Source organism: Anser anser (genome assembly GCF_964211835.1).
Source record: "Anser anser genome assembly, chromosome: 1".
NCBI classification, from domain to species: Eukaryota; Metazoa; Chordata; class Aves; order Anseriformes; family Anatidae; genus Anser; species Anser anser.
In genome coordinates, this window is record NC_139720.1 from 15602002 (window position 1) to 15627517 (window position 25516).

Sequence of the window (25516 nt, forward strand, 5' to 3'; positions counted from 1 at the left end):
TGTGCATGTGCCCAGAGCCCGGCTCCACACACGGGGAGGAATTCCCCCCACACACAACGCCCCTACTTTGAAATGCAGCCCCTCGAGGGGACGAGAGAGGGGCCGGGGATGGGGAAGGGCCGCGGGGCTGGGAGGGTCGCTCTGGGGAGCGGCCGGCCCGGGGCAGGGCTTGCGAAGGAGCCTGGGGGTGGTTGGAGGCGTCTCCCGGGCCAGCCCGGAGCCGGCTGTCGGTGTTTCCCCATAAATAACCGCGGCCGGGCCGTATAAATTCTGCGGTTCAGGTGGGGCCCCGCCGCTTCAGGACGCGGACAGCGCCGCGCCGCGGGGCCGAGCCCGGCCCAGCCCAGCCCAACCCAGCCCAGCCCGGGACCGAGCGGGGCCGCCAGGGGGTGCCGGAGCGGGGAGCGGGCTCCGCTCGCCGCCTGCCACCTCAGGCGGGGCCATGGCAGCGGGCGAGCGGGCGGCGGAGCCGCTGGCGGAGCTCAGCCACTACGTGGTGGCGCGGCCCATCTACAGCGAGGCGGGCTTCCAGGAGGAGAACGAGCGGCGCCCGCCGCTGCCGCCCACGCTCCGCGAGCGGGCGCAGGCAGCCTGCAGGTGGGTGCCGGGGGGGTTCCCGGCACGGGGACCGCACGGGGACGGGAGCCGCCCCCCTCCCGAGGCCCCCGCGGGCTCCTGGCACCGCCAAGGAGCGGCGAGGTGGCGGCTGGTGGCGGGGGGTGAAGCGGCCCCTGCGGAGTCTGGCTGCACGTCGGGGCTTCTCCTCCCTGCGAAGAGCTCGGACGCGGTTACACGTGGGGGGGCTTCCTTCTGGAGGTGGCATTTTGGGCAGCGGGAGGTGCCCAAGGAAACATCTCTGCCTCTTGAAACGTCTATAAATCCCGGTTTTCTGTCAGTTTCTGTCGGACCTTCCTTGGTTGCTTTCTGTCGGACCTTCCTTGGTTGCTTTCTGTCGGACCTTCCGTGGTTGCTTTCTGTCCGATCTTCCTTGGTTGCTTTCTGTCCGATCTTCCTTGGTTGCTTTCTGTCCGATCTTCCGTGGTTGCTTTCTGTCAGGGCTTCCTTGGTTGCTTTCTGTCAGGGCTTCCTTGGTTGCTTTCTGTCAGGGCTTCCATGGTTGCTTTCTGTCCGATCTTCCTTGGTTGCTTTCTGCCATGGATTCCTCAGCTACTTTCTGTCAGGACTTTCTTGGTTGCTTTCTGTCAGGGCTTCCTTGTATACCTTCTGCCATGGATTCCTCAGCTGCTTTCTGTCAGGACTTTCTTGACTGCTTTCTGTCAGGGCTTCTTCAGCTGCTTTCTGACAGGACTTTCTCATTTGTCTTCTGACTACAGCCCCATGCCGTATGTTAATAACTTGTTTTCTCACAGCTGTTCGAGAAAAAGGGCCTTTCAGATCACCAAGTCCTTCCTGCCCATCCTGGAGTGGCTGCCGAACTACCGCGTGAAGGAATGGCTGGTCAGCGATATCATCTCGGGGGTCAGCACCGGCCTCGTCGCCACCCTGCAAGGTAAACCCAGGCACACCGGTCCTCTGCTTTCTGGGATGTTTCTGGCCGAGCACAATGATATTTTGCAGATGGAATTACAAATCAGAGGCTTGTTATTTAATACTAGATATTAGGTATTATTTGGCGATAAATAATTGATGTTTTTAATTTATCCTTTTTTTCTCTGCTTGGCTAGGAGATTTATATTTCCTTTGATGTGCTATTGAGTTAGTTAGCTTTTTTTTCCATCTTTTTATTCAAAGAGTATTATTTTTGATATTTAAATAATTTTAATTACATTGCAATGGATCAGGTAGGTCCTGCAGTCTTATTTCTGTTTCTTAATTATCTGAACCTATAGTTCTTCTGCAGCTGCTTACAAAAAAATCAAGTTATTCCCCTCAAAATCATGCAATCTTGATATCAACTTTCCTTTAAAATTTTGCCTGCAGGATTGTTTAAGTACCTGCAGAAAACAGTCCTCAAGGAGGTGGTGTTGTATTCACATTTTTAAAAAAATGATAATCTTGATGGATATTTACGGTACATGGCTTATGAGGAAAGCATTCAGCAGATGAACAAATAGAAAAGTGGCAGAAATAAGCAGAAATTAATGAAACTATGCTAGTAAAGAAGGACTTAGGGGAGGACCATTCATGTGCCTGAGGCAGTCCCCTTTTCAGAGATGAGGCTAGCTGTAATCCTGAAGTGAGCCAGCACGTTCATTTCTTTCACCTCCATGCTGTTCTTCCACTAGCCTCACAATTTTTCAGGACTGGGGGAGGTCAAGTTAGCTGTGTCAACCAAAACATTTTCCTTCAGTGGAAATAAGGTGCTTACACAAGGTGGCAAAGATTAGAGAGACCACACTGGGAACAAAGAAGGTACTTTGCCTCTTTCCTAATTAGCCACAAATATTCCCTACTGTCTCTTCCCTTGGAGCGTGCTAGGAAGGCACGGACTGCAGAAAGGAGTGGTACAAATGCCTGCCCCAGGCAGAGAGACCTGAGGAACAGGGAAGTGACTTGTCCACGGTCATGCAGAGCTGGAAGATCTCTGCAGAAGGTGGTGCCTCAATCACAGGACTATCCTTCCTTTTTAAGGTGAATTGTGCTAGATGGGCCTTCGATATGACTTATTACAGCTATTATGCTCTCACTGTAACCCCCTCATATACATTTTAGGGTGGCGCCTGATTTTCTCATAATTAGATTCCACTTGTAGAACTGATTTCTGAAATATCCTGTCTGGTTTCCCGCCTCTCTGTGTATTAAAAAATACATTAAAAAACAAAATACAAATGAGTACAAATTTAACCATGTTAGATTTGCATGGGATGTAATTAAATATATGTATATAACAGTTATGAAATTCCAAATCATGGGATACTGGGAAAACTGGCCAAAATGGTTGCCAAAAAAGCCTTCTGGGATCCTAAAGTGCCTGAAGTCCCTAACTCCCAGCAGCTGAGTGCCACTTGCAGTCCTCTCACCAGTCATAGCAGTGTGACCAGGTCTTCAATAGTTTTGGTGGCTTTTTGTGGTATCAGTGCAGAATACTACAGTCTTCCATGGGAGCTAACCAGGGCATGATACTGAAAGCAACTTTTTCTTTCCATTTAGTTTTGTTTTGTTTTCATTCTATGTTGGATTTGACAAGCGTGAGTATATGAAGTGAGAAGATGGTAAGGATCAAAACTCTCCAGTTTGGGTGATTTACTTTTGGTACTTACAATTATAAACTGATACCTGTCAAAGAATGGTTTGATTTTCAGAAGGGTGAGCATCCTGAAGCATATTGGTAGTGCAGTAATTCAGAGTTTATGCTTGAAAATTCTGTCTGTAACTTGAGCACTTCAAGTAGCCCCTCTTTTCTCTCAAAGGGTAGACCATTCAGTCTTGCAACAGCGTTCCCCTGCTTAAACTTCTTATTTGAGCGTGTGTTTTATGCTACCTATGCAGGTAGGAACATCTTTCAGTAGTTACTCATCCAAATAGCAGTGTGGGATATACAATCATTTACAGTACTCACATATGTGCCTGCAACATATTTACAGACAAAGCATTCTAATTTGTATCCAGATAAAAGGAGTAAATCTTTCTGAAAGTCTATTCTAGACAAGACAGTAGTTTGAGTGACTTTAAATGTGAATTTTTGATCATGTATCGTTTCAGGTTTGGCATATGCTTTGCTGGTGGCAGTTCCTGTTGGATACGGTCTCTATTCTGCCTTTTTCCCCATCCTGACATACTTTTTCCTGGGAACATCAAGGCACATCTCAGTTGGTAACTGCATGTGTTGAAGTTACAGTAAATTAACTATTACAAAATGTTAAACCTTATTGTGAACATCAGTATTTCATACGATGGCTACTTTTTGAACCATATTGGTTATGATGAATATTAATATTTGTGGGTTTGGGGGACTTAAGACTTATTTCTTCTCTGTACAGACAGCTATGCATAATAGCTAACTTCACTTGTTCCTATGCATGTCTTTCACTGGCATTTATGCTGACGTTTAAATTTTGTCTTTGGCTGCACTCTATGCAAGAAATTATAAGATAAAGCCTCCCTCAGCAGGCAATAAGAACAGACATTTTGTCTATCACCTAAAGCTCAAGATGGCTAAAACAGGTCTTTTAGTCTTCTCCCCAAGCCTTCCTTGCTACATCCTTCTTTGATCACTGTGGCCAATATCACCTTCTTGCCTGTTGCGGAGACCCAGAACCTGTGTCTACTCCAGCCTCGCTCTAGGTCCTCACATCAAGGCTATGGGTAAAACTTGTTGATTCTTTCTGAATACTTTCTCTAAAATGTATATATTTTCCCTGTCAGTTCACATATTTAAAATTCATGTTACAGCTTGATCACTGAAATTTCTGTTTCTCCACTCCGACAAATACAGTCTTACCTTGTTCACACCTCTTAACACTAGATTGTTTTTCCCTCACAAATCTTTGACCCGGTATTTTGCTTTTTCACCAACTTTCTTCTCTATGGTGTCAAATACTTCTGTGTGTTCTTTCCATTTTCTGTCTTCTTACCCTACCTACCAGCTCACATTTTCTCTCCAGCCCTGAGCACTTACCTCTACTTATGTTGACATCCCTACTGTCTACATTTTCCACTCCATTTTATACTTTCTTCAATATGCTTATTCATTAAGAAAATCTAAGAAATCTGTAAAATTAACTTAGCTTCTTTCAAGACATTCTGTGACATTTTCCTTTTCTGCATAATTTTAGTAAAAACTGCAACAAATTTGATTGCTTTTAGATTGTGTTTTGCTGATATAATGATCATTTACTATCTCTGTATCTTGCCCCAGTTACAGTTTCAGTCATCTTTAGCCAATGTAATACCAAACTACTGCCAGAAAGGACAATCCTACCCCTGGGTGCATGGTCTTGCCACCACCGTTGCACTGGGATTCGTGACCATGCAGCTATGTGGTGATCTGCATCAGTTCATTCATTCAGCTGAAAACTAACTGTTACCAAAAAGAAGTAAATAATAACATTGTTTTCAGCTGGATAAGTGATCCCTTTTATCTGGTAGTGGGTCACAGAGCTGCTGGTGCAGATGCAAGGCGGGTGGTTGGAAGATGTCACAGCTTTTGGCCTTGGTACAGCCTAATTGGCTTAAGCAAAGGATGAAACTACATGTCTATGTATAACAAAAGTTATTTAAGGAAGGAATTGTATCTCTGTGCCACGTTTGGAGTGCCAATGGCTTCTGGCCCTCTACTACAACTACTACAGCTAAGTAATGTACCCCAGTTAAACTATTAAATGGATTTTCTGATTTAGAATTTGCTTGTCTAGTCTGATCAGTGCTTCTTTTGAATGCATATTAAACTTCAGCACGTTCTGTTTGTCATTACAGGTCCATTCCCTGTAGTCAGTTTGATGGTGGGATCTGTTGTATTGAGCATGGCCCCCGATGATAATTTTCTCATAGATGGCAGTAATGCTACAGGGATTAATGGTACCGGGACAGTGATAGACACGGAATCCAGAGATGCACAGAGAGTGCTGATTGCTAGCACCCTCACATTTCTGGTTGGAATTTTACAGGTAAAATAGTTGTCTTGAAAACACAAAGTTGGTATTTTAGTGTTAATGGGAAAACATGCAGAATGGAAATACCTACTAGGGCAATAAGCCTTTTTCCTGTAGTAAAACACAAAAATGAAGGAAAGTCATCTCAAACTCTGAAGTGCTTTTTGGGGATTGTTCTTCTTATCCTGGGCACAGTTTGTTGCAGCATGACTGGGAGCACAGACAACAGAAGGATAGCGTTGTGATTGCAGACCATGAGACCTGCACAAAACTTGGTGCTAATGGTACATATCCTGGAGCATCCTTTCACAAAGCTCTTCAGGTCTCCTTTATTTCACTGGACGGCAAGATATTAAGCTACATTAGTCTGCAATGGGGGAAAATGGTCCTAAGACTGTCAAAAAAGAGAAAAGAGCAAAGCATAAGAAACCACCGAATAAAAGTGTGCCTTTGTTATTGCTTAGCAAGCTATTACTCTTCATGATTTTTCCAGGTAATATTTGGAGTCCTTCAGATTGGTTTCATTGTGAGGTACCTTGCAGATCCACTAGTTGGGGGATTCACAACTGCAGCTGCTTTTCAAGTGTTTGTGTCGCAACTGAAAATAGTCCTAAATGTTTCAACTAAAAACTATAATGGTGTCCTTTCCATAATATACGTAAGTATGCCCTTCTAATTTGTTTTGGTTTTATGCCAGAAGCTTTGCATAATTGTTTACCTTCTGCTAGGATTTCATACAGGAGTGATCCATATACGATTTATATGTATAGAGCATCTCTTTAATTCTCACTGTCAGGAAGATCCGCAGGTGGTCATGTACAGCTGAGGGGCTCTCAGTCGCTGCTTTCTTGTTTTCTCGGACCATAAAAGGCTAATTGCTATATTGAAGTCTTTTTCAGGCTGAGCAGTTTTTCATATAAAGTTTGAAAGTAATTATCCAGAAAAACATTTTTTTGGGGGGTTATCACTTCTGGAGACTGTTTCCCTCACACCCCTTCCTTCCTGGCTTCACTGTGAAACTCGCAAAGCTAACTGGTCCCAAACCTCCTTACTCTTAAAGCAGTCAGTCATCCTGGTCAAGGGCATCTTTCTCCATTCCTGTGAATATCTACTGAAGGGTGTGGATTCACATCCCGTGGCCAGGTACCTGCTGGTTAGCTAAGCTGAGGCTAAACGTTGCTGTCACAACTCCATTTGTTGATCTTAGAGGAAATGATCAAATGGAGAAATGTCTTGGCTGGATTACAGAAATACTGAATTCCTCGAGGTTCTCATATTACAGAATAGTTTCCTTTCCCGGGGAAATTATTGAGAGTTTTGTCACTGACTTCAGCATGAAACTGTTCAGCTTCATAGCATTTTAGGTCTTCAATAGCACTTTACATTAAAATTATAGATTTCTAAAAGAGGCTGCTCTAGAAAAAAATTACTTACAATTTTTGTGTGTCAATTCAGAAAGCCAGACCAGCAAAAATATGTTAGGCATCTATAGTACCAAAAATAGGATGAATATAACTGCAAACAGCAAGGTAAAATTTAGAAAAAAAAATCAGGTGGAATATTTGAAAAAAAAAAGACATTTTATGGGCCTTTTTTAACATTAATGAAAATTCTTTCCCTTGGGGCATGGAAAATTAGATAAGATACAGTACTATGTAATAAACCTCAGAGCCTGGTGATGGACTAATTGATCCAGCAGGTTATTCCCTCTGTTTTTTATGATTATTGAAGGGCGGTTCAGCTAGTAGACGGTACTTTTGAAAAGAATTTAAATGGGTCTTCCAGCTCCTGCAAGCCTAAGTGGACTGCTGACTCTTTAGGTTAAAGCTCAAAGCTTCTGCACTCTAGCAGGTGAGCCAGGTGAAGGTGTTTGCAGATGTGTGCAGAGCAAAGAAATTGTGATTTCTGGTCTGCTCAACCAGAGACTTGCTGCGTCAGCTTCAGCCAGTCTCGGACCTGCTTCAGAAGTGGTGGTTAACAAATTGCAACACTGAGCATCTGACATTGGCAGAATTCACAACTCCAAGTCAGGAGCCTCTTGTTCCCCTGTAAAATGTGGCAGTGGCACGTGTGGTAAGTAAGAATGGGATTTGGGGTAAGCAGTACACCAGGCAAGAAATGTCTTCAGTCCCCAGCAAATGGCATCTGATTCAGTGCTTCAGAAAAGTTTCTTCTTTAGCTTAGAAAACATCGCTGGTTAAGCACTTAGGTGTTTTATTTCAAACCAAGAGTCTTTTCAGGAGGGTAGTAGTGGTACTGCTGCTGCAACCCTCCCTTTGCCTTTAAACTAACAGCCTAGAATTTCAGGAGCTAACCTGGAGGCAAGAAGTCTGTTTCAAACCTCTTTTCTATCATATCATCCTTCACTGGGTATGGAATAATCAAATTTTCCTGGAGACAAGGGACAAATGAGAATTACCCCAATACCTAGGAGGAGGAGAGAGGAGATAGGAAAGCCACCGATAGGTGGCTTTTCTCTTATCAGCCCTTCCTGTTTTCTCTGTACACTCAGAAGTGATACTTTTGTCGTGTTTGTATAAACACTGTACAACCATAAATGTCAGTTACACGGACTGTAGTTTCCTATAAACAACAGGACCAAGCAAGGACATAGGAAGGGCAGATGAGGGAGCTGCCTATTTTGGTCCAGCTGTGAGGGTCCTCCAGCCTGGGACTGACTTCTGGTGGGAGCAGGTTTAATGCACCGCAAGGTGAGATTTTGCATCTGCTTTTCTGAAGCGCAGGACTCTCCACAGCCTGGCAGGATCTACACTGTCATACTCTCTGTCTGGATGTCAGCAGTGGCAATAGGAAATCTGTAACCTACAGGCTGTATGTACCGGCCATATAGCGGAGCAGAATTTTGCCCGTGGGGCTGCTAGCTGTCATTTGAATAGAAAGGTGAGAATCTCTCTTGCTGCTTGGAAAGTGAGTAAGCTGCAGGTCTTCCCAACCTTGCTCTAAGAACAGGTTGGTGTAAACACAGGTAGGGCTTTAGCTCTTGTTACTAAGCATTAATTTTCTAAAAATCAGGATGCAGAAGCCCCATGTAGTCAATTATTCCATTAAATACACCATGAAATCCAGTCACTGATTCTGTAGCAGCTCGATAGTACATCAGACAGAGTTATCCTCAAGCTCCTCCAGGCCAGAGCAAAGGAGGGAGCAGCTCTTGGCCTCCTCCAGAAGCCTACGTGCCTAGATCGTCTCATGAATGTTTTCACATCCTTCACGTGCACGTGTTGTCATTTTTATTTTTCAGACTCTTATTGAAACGTTTGAAAGAATTGGTACCACCAACATTGCAGATCTTATTGCCGGACTCCTCACCATTTTTGTCTGCATGCTAGTTAAAGAAATAAATGATCGATTCAAACACAAGATTCCTATACCGATTCCAATAGAAGTTATTGTGGTAAGCAAAGAAGCATAACAAAACTGGTACCAGGTAAAATAGATGGGGCTGGCTACAAGAAGACAAGAGCCTTTTTTAAGTATTGAAACTGTTGTTTCATTTGATTACAGACAATAGTAGCCACTGGCATTTCATATGCTGCCGACTTGGAAAAAAAATACAATGCAGGCATTGTTAAGAGCATCCCAAGAGGGTGAGTGCCTTTGTTTTCTGGGACATAGGTATCATTTTAATTGGCTAAAAATGACAGTGGTAAGATAAAAGACGTGAAAGAGAGATTGAGAGCTGTAACCTGATTTCAGAAGTCAGAGCTGGAGATGTCATGAGTTCTACTTCTGGCTCTGTCAGTTATGCTGCCTAATTGTGTTGTGTACCTTTTCTTCGTCTGTAAAATGGGTTTAGGAACGTTTACCTGATTCATGAAGTTCATCTGAGAATTAATTATTTCATGTTCCTGAAGTGAATATATGCCTAAGGAAAATATAAAAAATAAATTAAAGGGTTTTAAATGAAATTCTCCTTCTCTATAGATTTAATTTCTATAAAACTGAGTTATTCAACTACGGTTCATACTCAGGCTGTTATCACCATCAATATTGTCACTTACATAGTCATAGGAGCAAGGATTTTGAGGATTACACTGGTAGAGACTTTCACTTGAAAGATTCAGAGCATTTCACAGTAGTAACCTTCACATTCCATTTGGTATTCAGGCCTTGATTAATTAAAACTTGTGGAAACACAGTAGGGGATAAAATGTTTTTGAGGTCTTCCATTGAAATATGTTAACAACAGTACAGTGTCATTAACATATTTATGTAATTCATCATATTATTCAATATATCCTTTATTCAGTTCTTCAGAAATATACTTTTTCACTTCGCTATCACAAGGCCAAATCTCAGTTATGCTGAGAACAATGGGAGCTTTGTCGCTGACTAATAGCATCAGGATTTGGGCTATGGTGAGCTAGATAAGCATGTTCTGGATGTCAGTGGGCTGTTTCCACCTTTTTATTAACTTGAAACATTACACTTCATATTATATGCAACCTGTGTGCCTCCACCTCAAACTCCTTGACAGCTCTAGTTCAGAACAGAATTTGATCAAAGTCAATAATACTAACGTATTTTCTAAATGCTAGATTTTTGCCTCCCGAACCTCCAGATGTCAGCCTGTTTTCCCAGATGATAGCAGCCTCCTTTTCCATCGCTATTGTTGCCTATGCTATTGCTGTATCTGTGGGGAAAGTATATGCAACCAAGTATGACTATGCTATTGATGGAAATCAGGTACGTATAAGCAAAATTGTTCACAAACACAGGGAGTGTAATTTCTGCTTCACAATGATTTATGTATCCAAATGAAAGAAATGGGTTTTTTGTTTTGTTTTGTTTTTGTTTTTGTTTGTTTGTTTTCAGACAAAAGTTAAAGTCTAATGGGAAACATTCTTCTAATTGCTGGAAAAAAAAAAAAAAAAAAAGAATCTGCAATGGCCATATATTACCTAACAAATTTACCTCACAAAGATGAGCCAGATTAGCTCTATCTTCAGTGTCTGCTCTTCATCCTAATTGCTCCCATATCACTTTTGGGAGTGTAGTAGATCTGTAAGGGTAGTTAAAGCTAAGCACTGTACACAGGAATTTTCTGGTGATATAGCATTGACATGGCCAGCTTGAGTAACCTCCCTTCCATTTCTGCTCATAAGAGAGGTTTTGACGTGAATTATTGGACTGGGGGTGAAGGCAATGCCCAGCTAAGAAGCTGCTCCAGGCAGCTTTATCTAAGCTTGAACTTTTTCAGTTAAGGTATGATTTTATTCCTATGGAATAAATTGATGTGCTTCTCAGCATGACACCAGTTATGTCAATATGAATACACCTGTAACCGTACAGCAAGTCCTGCAGCTTCACAAAAGTAAATGCCTACAAGTGTCTTCCTGTGCCCACGGGCACAGGAGAAACATGTCGGAAAGCCTCCTTGTCCTGCATCTATGCTAATTTTGATTTTTTTTGAACTATGGGAAAACACATTCACTGCAATAAATAGATAAGCTGAGCACTTTGTTTAATGAGTCCTTCTTTATTTCAGTGCTAATGGGTTATGTGAAGTTTGTTTTTGGAACTAATGTTCTGCAGAATGTAACAAACTTTTATTTCTGAACATGCTGGTCACTTTATAACACACAAAGTTCATATCTGGTAACACTGTGATTTAAAGTTGCCTAAAATGCATTAACTTTCAGTTTAATACATGTGAATGAATAATGCATACTCCTGGAAGTGCTCTTTATGCTGTTCTTTCATTGAATATGCTGTTCTTCCAGCACTGATGTGCTTCAAAGATACTAATTAAATATTATAGTAGTAGAATTTTTGCCCATAAAAGCAAAGTGCATTCTTTCCAGTACTGATTCTATGAATTTTACGCATATCAAAGGCTAAATGCAGTCATAAATGATGGGCAAATAGTTTACTTGAACCGGAGAATTTAAAATAGTATCATAAAAGCAGGTAGTAAAATCATTTTGAAGGACAGTCCAATACTATTATCTGCTAGTGTTTATTTTGTCTTCATAGATTCACAGATTATTAAGATCTAAGAACACTAGGAATTGCATTTCCAGCATTTTCCTGCAGAACACAGCTGTTACACAGGAGCAGGCAGGACTCATCTTGGTCTGTTCTGTTAAAGAACATGACTTTGTAATCCTGCTCTTGTAGTTACAGCTTAATTAAAAGCTTACAGGAAACTTCATTTTGGAGAAGAAAAAAAAAATCAAAATCAAATTTTAAATTATATTTTTAAACATTCACAGTGAGTGGAAAGCTCCTATGACTCTGTCAGCTTGATAAGAACAATGTTTCTGTCAATTATATGGGATTGCAGGCAGCTCCCAAATGCCTCATTTCCCAGCAGAGGAATGGCCCAGATCCCAGGACATAAAGCTCCCAGGGTCCTTGTCACTTGAGCAGAACAACCAGCATCAGTAGGTGCCAGCATCTGTGACCCTGGGGCAAAATTATGAGAACGCTGCCTGGGACTCAGCGTGAGTTCATTGGGATGTTCAGAGTGGAAAACTTCTGGCTCAACAAATTAGGAGTTTTCAGTGAAACTGTGTTTTTTTGCAAAGCTCCTGATTAGTTTCACTAATAATACCATGCTTTGCATTAATTAAAGCCGTGTCTAAACTCAGACTGTTGCACTGATTAAATTTTTTTGTTTAGATGATGATATTCAGGAGTTAAATTTATACTAGTCCCATTTGTTGATGCAATTATACCCATGTAATTGTTAGAAATGTTAATTTTGACAGCATTGATGGAAAAAAATATCTGTAAAAGTCTTTATTTTAAGACAGGTATGCCCACATTAGAAAGGGTACACCAACTTCATTGCATTGGTTTCTAAACACATATAGTTATACTGGCACAAGAGTAAACTTAACAGCTATTACTAATCCAGACTCTTCTCAATATTTCAGTGCTACCTACTTTATAAACTATTGTAAAAACTGTTGTCACTCTCCATTGCAAAATCACCTTCAGGAATCTGTATTTACAGCATCATCCAATTACCTTTCAGGAGTTTATTGCCTTTGGGATCAGCAACATTTTTTCTGGTGCCTTTTCTTGTTTTGTTGCAACGACTGCCCTTTCACGGACTGCAGTCCAAGAAAGTACTGGTGGAAAGACTCAGGTAATGACCTCTTCTTACTAGTAGTGTACACAGGTGAGTTTAATATTCTATGGGGATGAAAGTGGTCCTGAAATGGTTGTGTCGCATAAAATGCCACAGGTATCTTAGCTAGCAGCTTGTGTGCGGGTACTGCATCATTTTTGTAGCTCTGCCAGAAGAGGGCAATCAAGTTTTACATATGCAGATTTACATTAGGTTCCAAAATCCTTCCAGCCTAATTCCCCAGAATTTCATTACGAATTAAAGGATTGAGTTTGTCCTAGTAGAAATTCAGCATGCAGGACAAAATCCTCTCCCATCCTTAAGTATCCTCTGTGAGATACCTAAGCTTCCTGAGTGCTGGCCTGAGCAGCCCTGCTGTATCTGCCCATGTGCGGTCTTTCTCACATTCTGCATGGTGCTCCTCGGTTTCACAGGACTACAGCTACACACTTACTTAACAGTGGAGAAGTACAGGTTATCCAGCAGCCCCTTTTCCAGCTGCCACACAGACTCAGCTCCTTTCATCTCTCTATGCAACTCAGCCCCCTCAAGAGCTACTACCTTGCGTGCAGTTGTTTGCACTACCTGCTTAATTGAATTCCCTCTGTGTTAGCTGAAGTGTGTAATGATTGCCCATGTATGCCTAAACACAGCGGCATTTTGGCAGGTCTCCTTGTTCCTAAAGAAATGTAATGTGCAACTACTTGCGTATCCTGGAAACAACTACTTTGTAATCCTAGAAACATAAGATATAATCTTAACATGCTCATCTTCTATAAACACTATGTCCTCTGCAGGTTGCTGGTATAATCTCAGCCGGGATTGTTTTGATTGCCATTGTTGCCCTGGGGAAATTGCTAGAGCCCTTACAAAAGGTACTGTATTTGTACTCTGCCACCAGCACTGATCAGATCTGAATGCTCAGCTTTGATGGACAGAATTAATAGCCCTGTTTGAAATTGTGGTGATTGAGACCAGACAAGGCGCTGGTTTTATACTGTGTAATGATATACACTTTGTAAACAGAAAACAGAAGATTAAAATATCTTAATAAGCATCTCTGCTTTTGAATAGCGCCTTTACACTGGTTTTCTTTGCAGTCCGTGTTGGCAGCTGTAGTCATAGCTAACTTGAAAGGGATGTTCATGCAAGTGTTTGATGTTCCCCGTCTGTGGAGACAGAATAAAGTGGATGCTGTAAGTCAACTCATTTTTCCTTCTCTCCCTAATGTTTTTGTATGTTTTTGTTGTTGTTTTTGTTGTTGTTTTTCCTTTCAGTATCATCCAAGTTTCTCTTTACTACCACATCAACAGAATTTTGTAGGGTTACCATCAGAAAAATCTTTAGTTTAGGTTTGCTATAGCAAACCAGTTTTGTGTGCATCCTCAAAAGGTAAGTGTCATGAGGTCAGGTGAAAATTTCCCATTTTTTTAGAGTTTTACATAATATTATCTTTTTTATTCCCTATACCCCACAGTAAAGGTGCCTGTGCAGCTATGACTCCTTTGCAGCAATTACCGTAGTCTGCAGTAATCTTGTATTGAGATGGCTTGAAAATCAGAATAAAGATGGCCTGTGGTCGCCTCTACCATTCTGCTTTGATCTTGTGCAAAATTTAAATGGGCCAGAAAAGCTGAAGTTTTCTTAATTCATGCATATATGCTTATGTTGTTATCACATTAGTTTCCCATTTGCCTGGATAATCTCAGATAGTCCTTACAAAGTACATTTTCTTGCTGTAGCAAGACTAATCCAAGCTAGAAAGTGGATTCATTTGGTGTACTAAGGGATGTATGAATATGCTCTTCTTAAAAACCACTGTAACGTTATGTCAGGGTACATGCTCACATCTCCCACTGGGATTTCTGTGGAACAAGCCCTGTGTAGCTGTTAGGGCAAGAGGCAATTGCATGGAATGTATGTTCTGTGTGCAGACTCTACTACACACAGATTTTACAGTGGGTGTCTGAGTAGTATCTGCTTATGGTAGGTCTGAATTTATTTAGTCAATCATTTATTAGTCCTCTTGATAGATAAAAGATCCCACTCACTTGAGTGAGAAGTGGGGGCACTCAGCTTTTGGTAGGACTGGATCCGCTGCATGTTCTGCCTGGGCAGTGATGCAGGGAGGAACTGAGGAGCCCACTTCAACTGTTCTGCCTAAACATTCAGCAGAAACTTTTAGAGTGCCATCGACCTGCTAATGGCAACCTGCTAACCTCTCTTTGGAACAGTTCTGATTCCTGGACATCACTGAGGAGCCCCCTTCTCTCTGTATATGTCTATAGGTGGGGCACCTTACAGTGTTTTACCTCACAGGAAAAATATTATTTCTGATTTTTAATTTCCTAAAAGCTAGATATGCCTAATGAAATACATGTTTAGAAGTATTTTGGAGGAAAATTAATACTTTTATATGGAAGTCAGCTAATTGCCAGTGTGCTACAATCATTTCCAACATTAAATTCTTCTACTACTCTTATTGTCTGATGTAGTGATTCCATAGAGTGACTAGGAGTACTATATGTAATTAAGAGATTTCGTTATTTCCTCTCCAGATGATCTGGGTTTTTACATGTGTAGCATCCATCATTCTGGGACTTGATTTGGGATTGCTTGCTGGCCTTTTGTTTGGATTGCTGACAGTTGTGCTGAGAATTCAGTTGTAAGTAACACAGGATCAGAAATAATTGTTAGTGTTATACCATGAAAGAGACAATATGCTGAAAAGCAAGATGATTTGTGGCAGAAAATCTGCTTGGGTTTACAAAGATTTTGAAGTGGAAAAATCTATTCTTTAGAACAAAACACTGTTTGTGTGCTATCAGTTAAAATTACAGTGACATGAGGGGCTGCATTATATTATCAGTATCTATTCTGTATCATGTTGGGTACTTTGGTGGTATTTAGCCATATATTATTTCTGCATCCACATAGCTGTATTCTGAAAAGGGAAAGGAATATTCTAAATCAAATTTTAAAAGATATATGAACAGCTTCTGTAATGAATTAATCATTATAGTCACTCTTAGCATATAATCATACTACAGTACATTGCACATGCCAATAACCTTTTCAGTCATTACTTATACAAGGCTGAGTGTACGCCTATGGGAAAAGGGGAAGACAAAGCATGAGAATAAGACAAAATCTCATGTTTGTGTCTGATTTGTTTCTGCTCTAAGAACATGTGGTAGTGGAATGGTGAGAAAAGCTGACTTTGCAGAATCTCATTTGGCCATCTTGTTACATTTTCTTGATCTTTTATCTGAAAATACAACATAACTTCTTTCCTCCAGCCTGGAGTCCATACAGTAGGGTTGCCAGCAATACCAAAGGTTAGTTGCACTGTCAGCAAATGCATAAAATAGCCTTCCAAAAGCTGTCATAGAGTAGGAGATTGTAAAATCTACTAATTCACAATTGTTAAAAAGAAGAATTTTAAGATCCTCAAAAATATCCACAAATTCAACTCAGATTTGTGAAATCAAAGTAAGAAAGGGAAGTAAGGCTTTGCAAACTTCTAAGTAATTTTCTTCAGCTGTTAAAAATGTATGTGGAGACTACAAAACATTTTGGGTTTGGTTTTGATCCAAATCCAGAGGAAAAGGGTTGGAGAAAAAGCCTCAGGTAATCTGAAGATAATGTAAATATATTGTTTCTGTTGATTTAAAATAGAGAAACGTGATCAATATTTTTTTTTCAGAGTAAAAAGCCTAGCTATGATATTTACCTTCGCTGTCTTTTTGTTTCTGTTAGTCCTTCATGGGGTGGCTTTGGAAACATTCCAGGCACAGACATATACAAGAAGGTCAAGGACTACAAAAATGTAAGTCATTGCTGAGTTGTTTCCCTTCAGTCTACAAGCCAGTGTAGGACAAAGTTGTACCTTGCAGATTGTTGACAACTTAATTTTGGAAGTCGAGTGCTTGAAGATAACAAGTTGCAACGTTAAATTCTTCATCTTGATCCAGATGTTCCATATTGCATGCTGGGCTGTGAGCATCTAAAAACTGAATCACCTCAATAATCAGCAAAGATAGCCCATTTTTACTGAATTAGTTATGTAGCTGAACTGTTGAAACAGTTGAACTGCTTCTTAGCAGCCAAAATATGGTTGTTGCTGCTCGACCTTATATTCTTTGACAACAGGTTGTAGAACCAGAAGGTGTGAAGATCCTCAAGTTTTCAAGTCCAATTTTTTATGCTAACATTGATGGACTGAAAAGTAGCCTCAAATCCACAGTAAGTGATATGTGATGGCTTTGGATGCAATTTAATTGGCTTTGGGTTTTCCTTAGAATTATATCTAGGTGAAATTAAATCGTTTTGGTGTCTCGATCCTTTTTCTGTAGGTGGGATTTGATGCAGTCAAGGTATATAATAAGAGACTCAAAGCACTAAGGAAGATACAAAAGCTGATCAAGAAGGGGAAATTGAAAGCTACTAAGGTAATTCTTTTTTTTTTTCTTCTCAAAGGATTACTATTAGAGCTTATTACTTTAGCCTTAATTTTGAGCTCCTCTGTACTCATCTTTAAAATAGAGATGAAAAGTGTGACTGACTACTGTGATAGGAAGTCTGGGATCTGCAGGGTGTCCAGCAGAACAGTATTCTGTTGCCAAACACCTCAAGATTCAGGCAGCTGTGACAGTCGTAGTGTTAACTGCAGTGGAACTCAGTTTGAATTACAGAATCATAGAATGGTTTGGGTTGGAAGGGACCTTAAAGACCACCCAGTTCCAACCCCCTGCCATGGGCAGGGACACCTCCCACCAGACCAGGTTGCCCAAAGCCCCATCCAGCCTGGCCTTGAACACCTCCAGGGATGGGGCATCCACAGCTTCTCTGGGCAGCCTGTGCCAGTGCCTCACCACCCTCATAATAAAGAATTTCTTCCTAAGGTCTAATCTAAATCTAATCTATATTAGTTTAAAACCATTACTCCTTGTCCTATCACTACACTCCCTGACAGAGTCCCTCTCCTGATTGTCTCTGCACAGTAAAATTGCTGGCTCTCTCATGTGTACATGGCACAATTATCCAGCTTCCTGTGCACAGGTGAGCTGTGCCAGTTGGCTGGTCTTCCATATCCTCTGAGTACAGAACGTACGTTTCAAGAATTAAATGCTTGCAGGAGTGGACAGGTACAGGTAACCAATTAAATCTCCAGTGTGGGAAGTTAGGAACAGGTATTCCATCGCCAGTGCTTTCAGTGCAGGACGCGATATTTCTGCATATATTCCACTTTATGGTGCAGTTAAATGCTCAGTTATGTGACATTCCAACTTTTGACCTAGTCATTTTGCCATGTTATCATATGTGGTAAACCTAATTCAAAGTTGGATTCAAATTCAAGATACTGGTCTTAAATATCTCCTAGAAATAAAGCTTTTGAGGGAAGAAGTAGCTCTGAGATTTTATTTTTTTTGATAGTGGCCTTTTTTGTAGGAAGATGCTCTGTTAACAAAGAAAAAACAAGGAAAGGAAATATACTGCATAAAGGAAGAGGAAATTATTTACTCCATTTTGTTTTTCTTTAAGTTCTTGGATGCAATATTGGTCTTATTCTTGAAGCAGAAGTTATCACAGGGAAGTAGATCCAAACATTCTTCCATGGTTAAATGATATATTCCATATATTATCTGCCCATTAGAATGGCATCATCAGTGAGCCTGGCATAACTAATGAAGCTTTTGAGACTGATGAGGAACCTGAAGACAATGAAGATCTTCAAGTTCCCACCAAAGAAGTAGAGATCCAGGTGGACTGGAATTCAGATCTGCCAGTCAAAGTAAATATCCCCAAGGTGCCGATCCACAGTCTCATTCTTGATTTTGGAGCAGTAACCTTCTTGGATATTGTAGCTGTGAGATCAATAAAAACGGTAAGGACATTTTTTCTGGTGTTTCAATGAAATGAATCTAGCCAGCAGTATGTTAAATCAAGAGCTGTTAGGTGAAGGTAATGTTGTTGAAAAAATACCTTTAAAACTTACACAGCCACAGGTAGAATATTGGTGTGTGCATATTTTATGTGGAAAAAAAAATCCAAAAATGCATGAAAAGAACATTGTAGAGGTTGCATAGTCAAGTACTCTAAAATTAGAACTGGATAATGTGGTCCCTTTGTGTGCATGCATTATGACATTTTAGTTCCATATTTTCTTTCCACATGCCTCCTGCTTTAATATGGGTATAGGACGATGCTCACTCAACACAGAGGTAGTAAATATTTTGTCTTATCATCATTTTCAGTCTTTAGTCATGAGATTTATTTATTCCATATTACTTGAATTATGAAGGAAGGAAGAATGATTCATTTTTAATAGGATTTTCTGCAGGTAACATCAGAGCACTTCATCAACTTTAGTTCATCTTCACACATCACACTGAGGTCATAAGGAGATAATGTTCCTAGCTTAGGGAGAGGGAAATGAGGTAAAGCCTTAATCGGCCAAATGTTTCCATTATTTTTGGTGCCCAGTTACAAACCTATGACCAGATTGTTTCGTCTTTAGGCTTTTATTATACTTTCTATGTTCAGACAACTGCTTTCACTAACTCCAAGTTGCAGATGGGACTGTTCATCTTATCTATAAAACAGATCTTAGATTACCACGATTCTAGATTATCGCTAAACAGAAGTGAATACAATTAGCAATTGCCTCTGAAAATGCTCTTTGGAGAGACTTGCCTACCATCAGGAAGCCAGAGGTAGAATCCAGTCTCCCACCTTTTAACATTTTAACCAACTGAAATACAGGAATGCAGCGTGACTTGCTTCAGCCCTACTTTTGATTCAGTTCCAGCTTCTGAGACAAATGAGATTATGGGTTCCACAGAGACAACTCTTTCCATATGCAGCTTTTTCATCCAAGAACAGGTCCATCTGGTGCACAGCATGAGAGAAAATCGCTGTAAAAAAGAATAAATTAAAAGCATGTGCCAATGAAAGACTGTATTGTATCACTGATACTTGAGGGAAAGGAAGGTTGCTCAGATCCACATGGTTCTCACTTAAGAGACAAGATTTTTTATATTATGAGAACAGAATTAGAACCTTAACAATAGGCAGCAATTTGTGTATGTGTAAAATGGATAGTTCTACTGACATAGTCAAAGAGTGGTCACTTCAGCAACCAGGTACTTAACTAACAGATCTTTAAGTACAGCAAATTTAGCAGTTCCTTTTTTGCTATGAATAAACAAAACATGAAATTTCGAATGAAAACACTCAGAAACAAATTAAAAGTATGTGTGCACATGTGTGTGTCTATACATTACATTCATTGACATATATACATATATATGTATTTTGTCCTTACAGACTTTGCTTATTCATGTTTTTGTTGTAAACTTTTTTTGTAGATAATTAGAGAGTTTGAGAGAATTGATGTGAGAGTATACTTTGCTTCATATCAAGGTAAACTTTTCAAATATTTCTACTATCACTCATGCAAAGAATGAAGTGAAGTTGAGAAGGGATCTCTAGATGTGTCTGTGGAAGCATTTTTTCTAATAAAATTGTGAATTATCACACTGATAATCATGGTGGCTGTTCTAGGACACAAAGAATGGCAGGATTTAAAGGAAACATAGAAAGTAAAAGCCAAGAAATAGCTGTTGATAATGATTTATTTGGCTATATGTTTGATTTCTGATAATTGCAGCCAAGTATTTTGATATTTATTTATTTAATTACTTCAAATTAACCTGCTGTGACTTTTGTTTTTTAAATTCAGACAACCTTATATCTCAGCTGGAACGGAGTGCCTTCTTTGATGACATTGTCAGAAAAGACATATTCTTCTTGACTGTCCATGATGCTGTGCTTTACATAAGGAATCAAAAGACATGCAGTGACAATCAGGATCCCATATTTGAGAAGGTAAGGATATCTAGTAGCACGTTTCCCTTCCTTCCAACGCCTAGCATTCGTTCTGGCAATTTCTGCTACAGCATGGCACATTTGAAAACTAGACATAGAGCCACAGGACAAAAAAGTAAGAATCCAATAAATTGGACAGCTTCCAACATGTAAGTTCCTCTCAGCTAAACTAAAACAACAGCTTTGTCAAGGAACAGGAAACAACAGACTTGTAAGTCTGTTGTGGAAGTTGTATTAAGATAACTTCAGAATAACAAATCTACTTCAGTGATATGACAATGTATAACTCATCGTGTTTCTTTCTTTCTACCAAGATTTCACTTATGCAGGAGTCTAAAGAACCTATAGAATTCACAGAAACAACCCGGCCTGATGACGAGCTTGATGTTCAGGAAGAGGTATGCTCTGTGATCTGAATGTGTCTATTATTTAGAGAATACTGCTGGTTTTATTCCTTTGTAGTACTGAGCCATGCTGTTAGGCTTTTTCAGTAGGCTGTGGTAGTTGGTACTCCTGATTAAACCCTCGTCCTCCCCCCATACCTCTTCCCCTGCCTTTTTTTTTTTTTTGAGGGGGAGAGGCATTATTATGAATATTGCAAGAAACCCAAATGTTACTCTATCACTAATATAAATACCTACCACCTTTCCAGTGAGTGCCCTAATCACCGGTTTATTGTGCAGAGAAGCACTTTTCTCTCCTCTGTAAGTCACGGTGCAGAAAGGAACGAAGGATTTAAACAGCTAGAAAGACACCACGGTTCTGTAAAAGAAGCACTTTTACATGGCAGGCCAAAAGACTTGAATTCTGATTTCTATTCAGAGAATTGCTTAGATATTTACATTACTGTCATTAAATATGAAAAAGAAGCCAGGCTCAAAAACACCAATCGAAGCTCAGACATTGTTCTGAGAGGCTTCTGTCCTTCACCTTTATGGCCAGTTTCTGCAGGTGGTAGCCAGATATCTTCAGACCTGCAACTTCCTGACTGATCTGTCTGGTGCAGACACGAGTCACTGTTACTTGCTCTGTACTGTCAATGAGCCCAGGCTGCACTTAGTGTTTGTGTAGTTAACACACAGACAAACACTGTATTTTTCCAGGTGGTGCATACTCAGAACTAACCATGGCTTGTTTCTCTCCATCTTTTCAAAACCTTTTCACTAGGCTATGCGCAGACTGGCTTCCTGAAGAGGGACTGCTGGGACTTTCTTACCTGTGAATTCACAGCAATATTTATGCACCGGTACTATATACGCATTTTCTGCAATGAAACCAATCGTGGCACTTGAAGAAAACCCTGATTCTTAGTCTGAATGATACAGATCTCTAGAAATCTTCAAATTTTAGCTAACGTTATCCCTGAAATATTCTGGACCTTGATTCAGCGAGCACTTTCCAATATGATATCTTGATAAAAAATCAGAAGACTGTTATGAAAGATGTACTCAGTTCGGGGACTAGTCAGGCAAAAGGTGCATTACACTGCTGCGTCGGTGTGTACAGGAAGAAAAGCTGCGTTGTGCTCCACCCAGGGAGTTGAAGAGACCAAGACCTTTGGATTGCAGGCCTTTTGTCATGTCTTTGTACAATGCCTAGCGAGAGGGCAGGAGTTCTAGCTGGCCAAGTTTTGGCAATTCTAGAAGATTTGTGTGATCTTCCTGAAAAATTTATCTACGTTGTTCTTTCCAAGCAATTCCTTAAATTGCTACAGGTTGTTGGATAGCTGGTTGGAGAGCAGGTGACAGGTGGAACAGCCACACGAACAGAAAACTGCACTGAACCACTAAAAACTTTAAATAGAGTGAGTTTCAATAGTAAAGACATTTGGATATGGGTTTATTAGCTTTGTATTAATCCCACCGTAGCAGATCATGCACTACTATTAACGACCATCCCTAAAATGAAGTATCCACAGCAGATTATTTTGGCTAGTTTACATACCTTTCATCAATAGGCAGATTCTGACCTGGGTTAGATTAATAAAAATCTTAACGGAATCCGTACAACAGGCTGCTACTGAATGCAAGTAAGAGTCAGAATGTGACCTACTATAGAGTGTTTTTTTTTTTTATTAAATATAGGAAATTAATTAGTTTAATGAACAGTTCTATTTTTATATAGCGTATTTTTCTTTTAATATTCTACATCAGACTGCTGCTGTTCTTTTGCAGGAAATGTCTAGGCATTTGACAGTCCATAATGCACAAGTGCAATAATTTTCAAAAGATAAAGGAGTTGAACCGCACAACTTTAATCCTTGTTTTAGGAGTATATAAAATAGATATGCAATAAGTCAATGTTCTTAATTTTCATGAAAAAAGAAGTGTGTTTTGATGGAAAATGGACTACTACCTTAAATATTTTAGCACTATATTTTTTAATGGAAAAAAAACTGCATGGTGAGGGAATATATAATAACAAAAGTATATGAAATGTCCAGTATAAAGGCCCTCTAATATTTAAAATTCACAATTTTGGCTAAATAGCTTCAGTACATTCACATACTTAAGTCTCCTTATTTGATTCCATCAGAGAACTTTTCCTGTATCTCACTGCACTGAGAATTTTTTTGCTGCCAGTAAAGTTAGTGGAAAGTCTCAGGTGAAAAGCTAAGCACTAAATAAATTATTCTGCCCTTAAGACCTGAGTAAACTCCATTAAAATCAGTGGGAAAAAAAAATCCTATAAATTTCAATCAGTTGGATGGGATCCTTACTCAGTGGGTAACAGCATCAATCTGACATCTTTATTCCCTAATTAAGGCAAAAGCTTCAGTCTTCATGATGGTGAAGTTTCTCGTTTCAAATGCACCAGAGGTTTGAACCTGAAAGGTACTGGCATTGCAGTCCAAGCCAGCAAAAACCTAGGTTTCTACATTAGCAATGCTTAGGCTCAGACTGGGATTTAACCACGCGTGCCTTTAGCACAACCCCTCCTCATTCTCTGCCCTTCCATTTGGCAGCATCACTTCTGTGAGGTTACTGACAGAACTTTTGTGTCAGGCCGTGGCCCCAGTTTATACTAACCCGAACTTTATAGCACTACCGCCGGGGTCTGCGGCACACAGCAGTGAAGGGCAAGGCCAGTAGCGTGTTTCTCAGAGGCTGCACATTTTATGGAAAAAGCAAAATGAAAATACTCTACCTGGGATTTATAAAAGAGCTTCCGGCTAGTTTTTATGCAGAACACATGCTATGGAAAAGATGGTATAAAAATCATAGCAGGGATTATTTTTCCCCTCAAAAGAACGTTTGCACTGTGAAGTTTGAGCATAGATTCTTGACAAAAATGTGGCCTTATCTTTTGAACCTTCTCCAGTTCTTGTCCATGTAGGTATTTAGAAAAATAAAATAAAAATTTTGACACTCTTGTTCTGTCCAAACATGACATTTCAGCTGCAATCAGTTGTGTTAATACATGATGCAATGCACTTACTCTCATTCTTGGCTTGTGTATTTCTTCAAGGTATAATTGCACTCAACCTTTCCTGAATAATTGTGTTCCACAGAAAGCCTACATTTACACAGAATGGTAACAGGCAACATGCAGCACGCATTCGTATACCTTTTTCAGAGGGGTAAGGAGTATGTGAGTTTCTATCTAATTATCCATCAAAATGAAGGATACCAAAACAATTTTGCATTGAAGCTAAAATTCTACACGATTTTGTACTAATTCAAACAACCACAAGTAATGCAGCTAAAGGTACTGATTTTTTTCCCCCTCAGTGGAATGAAGAAGTGACTTTTTCTGTATGCATTTTGAGTATTATTATTTTGTCTTTGCGTATCAGGTACTAAATTTGGAGATGCATTTTAACTTTATTACCCTTTTAAAAAGTGGCATTTTGAAAGTAATTGTATTCATTAACTAGAAAATAAAGTTGTGCATACTGAAAAAATACTATATGCATCTGCATTTTCTTAAACTTCTTCTCTTTGTGAATTTGTATGCTGTGGAAATGTGCTTTGCACAGACCGGTGTCTGTTTTTCCTTGGCTCTGCCTCTGAACAAACAAAAGAAACAAATGCCAAACCTGTTCTCTCCACCTTTTGGAGGTAAGACAAGAAACGAGAGGCTTAAAAGGCTGTTTTGTGAAGCTAGGGCTATAAAGATAACGGAGAAAGTTTTCTATAGGGACACAAGGTCCCCATCCTGAGGACTTTCAGTGGGATGCTCACCGGTCTGGAGTGTTTGGAGTTGTCCCTGCCTTAGTTATGAGGTACTACGAGATTGAGGTACCGAAGGGCCTTGAGCCCTTGAGGCTGGAGGGCCTTTTCAGCCCTATAGCCTGGGATTTCATTATTTGTATATTCTTTCAGTGCTATACACATTCTTTGCATAGTATTTTCAAAACCCTAACTTTATAGAAATCCAGAAAGTGGTCTCTGGGGGAGGGCGCTCTTTCTATGAAGCTTTAGTACATACTGGAGGTCCACTGTTCCATCAAGCCATATTAAGTTTTTATAAACCTGCTTACAGGATAGCTCCAATCATAAGGCATTTACCACTTCCACAGTAAAACATAGGTCAGTCAGCAGCTGGCAGAGCCCAGTGCAGTTTCAGATTTGTTTAATTTGTTAGAAGCCCAGTGTACCAGGACACCATCCCCCTAAGCTGCCAGACAGGGCTCCTGAACGGGACACGCTGCCTCACTTTTACTTTTTATCCTTCCCCAAGAAGGCACAGGGTCAGGTTTTGTCAGAGCAAGGTGAGGCGGGCAGGGCGCCCTGAAGGCCAGCTGCTCCCACCCCTGCCCAAGCAGGGACACCCAGAGCAGGATGCCCAGGACCACGTCCAGGCGGCTTCTGAAGGTCTCCAAGGAGGAGACCCCACAGCCTCCCTGGGCAGCCTGTGCCGGCGCTCAGCCACCCACACAGCGCAGAAGGGACCCGCCGTGCCCCAGGCTGTGCCCGCTGCCCCTTCTCCTGGCCCTGAGCCCCCTGCCAGGATCCTGCCGCCACCCCCTCCC

General features: G+C 40.6%; 1 protein-coding gene across 1 annotated transcript; it reads left to right on the top strand.

Annotated features, from left to right (window-relative positions):
- The first annotated feature begins 266 nt into the window (after positions 1 to 266).
- SLC26A4 (solute carrier family 26 member 4) lies at positions 267 to 24445 on the top strand. Its single transcript, XM_083827936.1, has 20 exons — positions 267 to 597; positions 1371 to 1510; positions 3664 to 3774; positions 5377 to 5567; positions 6046 to 6210; positions 8815 to 8967; positions 9078 to 9160; positions 10112 to 10259; positions 12556 to 12669; positions 13449 to 13526; positions 13752 to 13847; positions 15210 to 15316; positions 16411 to 16480; positions 16804 to 16896; positions 17007 to 17102; positions 18308 to 18538; positions 20022 to 20076; positions 20396 to 20541; positions 20856 to 20939; positions 21709 to 24445. The coding sequence occupies exons 1-20, from the start codon at positions 443 to 445 to the stop codon at positions 21730 to 21732; spliced, it is 2340 nt and encodes a 779-aa protein (XP_083684062.1). The 5' UTR covers positions 267 to 442; the 3' UTR covers positions 21733 to 24445.
- The last annotated feature ends 1071 nt before the right edge of the window (positions 24446 to 25516 follow it).